The sequence below is a fragment of the Rosa chinensis genome, chromosome 5 (assembly GCF_002994745.2).
Source record: "Rosa chinensis cultivar Old Blush chromosome 5, RchiOBHm-V2, whole genome shotgun sequence".
In the NCBI taxonomy this organism is placed as follows: Eukaryota; Viridiplantae; Streptophyta; class Magnoliopsida; order Rosales; family Rosaceae; genus Rosa; species Rosa chinensis.
This window is the reverse complement of record NC_037092.1, coordinates 79,541,092-79,545,183: the sequence shown is the minus strand read 5'-3', so window position 1 is coordinate 79,545,183 and position 4,092 is coordinate 79,541,092. Positions and strand designations below refer to the sequence as shown.

The 4,092-nt window shown below is 41.0% G+C and overlaps 1 protein-coding gene across 1 annotated transcript; it reads left to right on the top strand.

Moving 5' to 3' along the window:
* On the top strand, positions 1–1,479 carry LOC112166665 (pathogenesis-related genes transcriptional activator PTI6). Its single transcript, XM_024303536.2, has one exon. The coding sequence runs from the start codon at positions 244–246 to the stop codon at positions 1,042–1,044; it is 801 nt and encodes a 266-aa protein (XP_024159304.1). The 5' UTR covers positions 1–243; the 3' UTR covers positions 1,045–1,479.
* Positions 1,480–4,092: the final 2,613 nt, after the last annotated feature.

Here is a 4,092-nt window from a genome sequence, read left to right as displayed (position 1 = left end):
TCCATTTCTCTCCGTTTTCTTCTTCCGAACCTGCAAGGGGGTTAAGGGTTTTAGCCTCTTACCGCCACTCTTTGCAGGTCCCCCTTCTTTTTTCTCAGCTTCAAATCCAAAACCCTCACTCACACCACTACCCAGTATAGCTCACTTTGCTCATGAACAAACCCATCTCTTCAATTTCGTTTCTGAACAAACCCATCTCTTCAATTTTGTTTGTTCTTCCTTAAAGACTCATCCTGACCATCCATGGCGAAATTCTCAGAGCACTTTATCTCAGTGAGCAAGTTCGTTCACGAAAATTCCCAAACTACCCATCTTGAATCGCGGAGGGTGCTGCAGAAGCGGGTTCGGATTATCCTCACCGACCCGGACGCCACAGACTCCGACAGCGACGACGATGAGAGCTCCGCCGTGCGCAGAGTGAAACGACATGTCAAGGAGATCAACTTGGAGCGAGCTTCCTCTTCTTTCAAGCTGCCGAAGAGAGAACAGCCCGAGACCCGACCCGATCCGAAGTCACCGAAATCGGATCCGGCCCGGAAGAAGCATTTCAGGGGAGTCCGGCAGAGGCCTTGGGGTCGTTGGGCCGCGGAGATCCGCGACCCGATCCAACGGAAGCGGCTCTGGCTCGGGACCTTCAACACCGCCGAGGAAGCCGCCATTATATACGACAGAGCCGCCGTGAAGCTCAGAGGTCCTGACGCCGTCACCAACTTTCCTAACGCCGTTGCAACGGAGGAGACCGTTGTTGCTGAGGAGGTTGTCGTCCCCACCGCGCATGAGGAGGAAAGAAGCTTCGGCTCGACTGCCACGTGTGACTCGTCTTCCAATGTAGAACCGGCGTCATCTCCCACGTCGGTCCTCCGTTACGACGATCCCGCCCCCTTTGACGGGTTCCATTACTGCGACTTCCACGCTTGCGGGTTCGAATACGACGTGCCGTTGCTGAACCTGCCGGACATAATGATCCCGGCGAGCAACAACTTCAACCACGACGAGTTCGGCGAGTTTGACGTCAACGACTTCCTGGTCGACGTCATCTCCTAAATCCAGCGGTGCATCCCGCGTGTCCTCCCCCACCAAGATACGTGGATGCCAGGGATTGTTTCGTAATTTTGCTGTTACTGTGTGGGGGACTGTGTATTGTGACGTGTCAGTGTTGGACTAGGAGAAGAACAGAGGCCGAGGGTGCGCTGAAATTCCGAATATGCCCCGAGTGGTTCCTGGTCAAACCACGGAGTGTGATTAGTGGATATGAGTATTGAGTAATGCCGATTTTTGAAAAAATCGGCGATTTTGTGAGCAATTTTGAGTACTTTTTTAAATCAAGGCGGTGGAATTGTAATTAGTAGTAGATTATATATGAGAAAAGAAGGGTTGGGAAAGTTGTGGGTAAAAATTTATAAATGCTTGGTGTGTGCTTGATTCCTTGGAGATCACGCCTAGCGTTGAAAAGCCAAATACCCTAATTATTGTAATGATTCTGGGTTTATAATAAATTAAAAAAAAATTAGAATTAATATTTTGTCTGTCTATGTTTTTAAATTGGTTGCTTGGAATGGAATGAATGAAATGAATGAATCTTCTTCTCCGGCGGGTCACTGTCAATAGTGGCATAAACAGTAAATACACGTGCTCCGAAAGGTTCGTTTTCAAGATTTCAGAGTCTTCGGAGATGGCAATTAGTCATTCGTTGGGTCTGGTTTTTGTCCGCTCCCAGTCTCCATCAAATATATTGTATTAAAGGTCAATATATAATTAGGACGACCATTCCTAATTTATTTGTTTTCAATGAAATTGTTATTTGGCGATGACTTTTCCATCAAATTTGTTATTTTGTTGATTATGACCAAACTGTCGGTTGATTGGGCGTAAATGCGCGGCTGATTAATTGCACACTACTAGATCGTAACTCAGTGCAAAACAATTGAATACGCCCTTTTAGAAATCGTAAACTAAAGTGTTTCAAAATTAAAAGCTAATGGTAAACAAAACAGAAGATCATTTTGCCAAATCCGACCCCATTTCAAAAAAAACAAAAAATTTAGTGAAGAGCATAAAAAAACTACACTTGAAAGTCTTTCAAACATCATAAATTAAATCGTTCAAAATATAAAAATACACCAGATAGAAGACCATCATACCAAATCCAACTATCTCTCTTAAACTAAATATTTAATAAGGAACATAGAACAACTTACACCTTAAAGTTTTTCAGACAACATAAATTAAAACAATCAAAATATAAAAGTATACAAAATAAAAGACCATTATGCCAAATCTAACTATTCTCTCAAACTGAATATTTAGTGAGGATTTATTATTTATGTTTCTAGTTTTATTATTTATTTGGTTAGTATTATTGTCTCGCCTTTGGCGTGAAATAAATTCCTGCATAGGGCTTGTCGGGCTAAATGTCTGTGCCTGCACTCTTAGTGGCTTGTCTGGCCTAGTGAGGAGGCGATCCATCCTCCTAGTGGCAGAATGAAACTAATTGTCGTCGGATTTATTTTCCGGCGGCAACATAGTAGGAAAACTGTGATTTATTAATTATGCTTCGTTGTAATCGAGTTATCTTTCCGGTATGTTACCGCTATGTCAAAACAAATAGAGTAGCCAGCAGTGCACTCTTTGCTAATTGGTGCTTGTTAGAATACATGTTTTTTGTAGAGTCGCCTGATATTATTTCGGGACCTCTAGATGCTTATTGTAATAAGAAGTTTAGGCTAAATGTCTCCCCTTATATTCAGTAGTTTCATTAATTAAGGTTTGAGGGCAGCTGCACCAACCATTCTTTAAAAAAAAAAAGAAAAAAAAGTAAGGAACATAGAACAAATTACACCTGAAAATCTTTCACACATCATAAATTAAAACAGTCAAAATATAAAAGATAAAAATACGTAAAATGAAAGTCCATCGTGCCAAATCTCATTGTCTCTCTCAAGTTGAATGTGTAAGAAAAAAATGTACCGGATCGAGTTACATGTTTTCATTAAGGTAGTCTTATCTCAATCTTTATACTTGATAGATTCTATTGTTTGTCTTTTACCTCTAAAATATAATATTGGTTATAAGATTATTGAGCAAATTGTTGACCGCAGATCGGAGCCATAGAAAACACAAGAACTCGTGGGAACTTTGTGGTATTCCACGTAAGATTTAGGAATGAAGAAAATCCACACGAATCCTAATGTATTTTTCAGGCAACTCATTCCCCAATCTGAAATGCATGAACCAAATAGAGGCCAATATCGACCATACGGGTCCCAAGATTTGGTAGTAGTGGCTTCTAATAATAAGAGTTAAGATTTGATGGAGTTTCAAATCAACCGGGTAATTAAATTGGCTACCGGCGGCTGCGGGTCAAGTGGGATATGGAATCATGGGAATGGGAATGGGAATGGGATTGGGCGGGAGAGAACCACTCTCTCTCTAGATTTGGAGGGAAGGTAGAAGTTTAGAACTAGAAGGAGGAGGAGAGAGATTTGGTGGGCCCCATGGGTTGGTGACCAAACAGATATGAAAGCAACAAAGCCCAATAGGGCCCATCCACGAGCCTATGAACCATGGCCGCCTCCCTCCCACTAATTTTTCTTTATTGGTAAGTTTATTTTATTTTATCCAAATCTCAATAACAAATATGGAATGTAGGTAATACTTGATTAGACCATAGGTCCACCCGTCACCCGTCACCGTACATCAAATAAAATGTTTTCTTAATCATCAACAAAAAAAAAATACATCAAATAAAATATCTAAGTTAATGAAATTAAAAATACTTAAACGTTAAACAGTTTCGATAATTGAATTATATTGTCAATTAATTGAAATGAAGAGGGTCTTATAGAAGGAGACTGCATATATATTGTATAAAGGGCCGTGACCACTTACCCAATTTTAGTCTAACAATTGTCCACTTGCTTCACTAAGAGTTTTTTAACCTCATTTACCCCATCTAATATTTGATGACAGTTTTGCCCTTAACTCAATTAATTAGTTAATTACATGTGCATCTCTTTGTCTCTCTCCACTCTCCCCGATTTGCTATTTCTCTCTCATCCCCCATTCTCCATCCTCTCTCTCCCCCCCGATCTG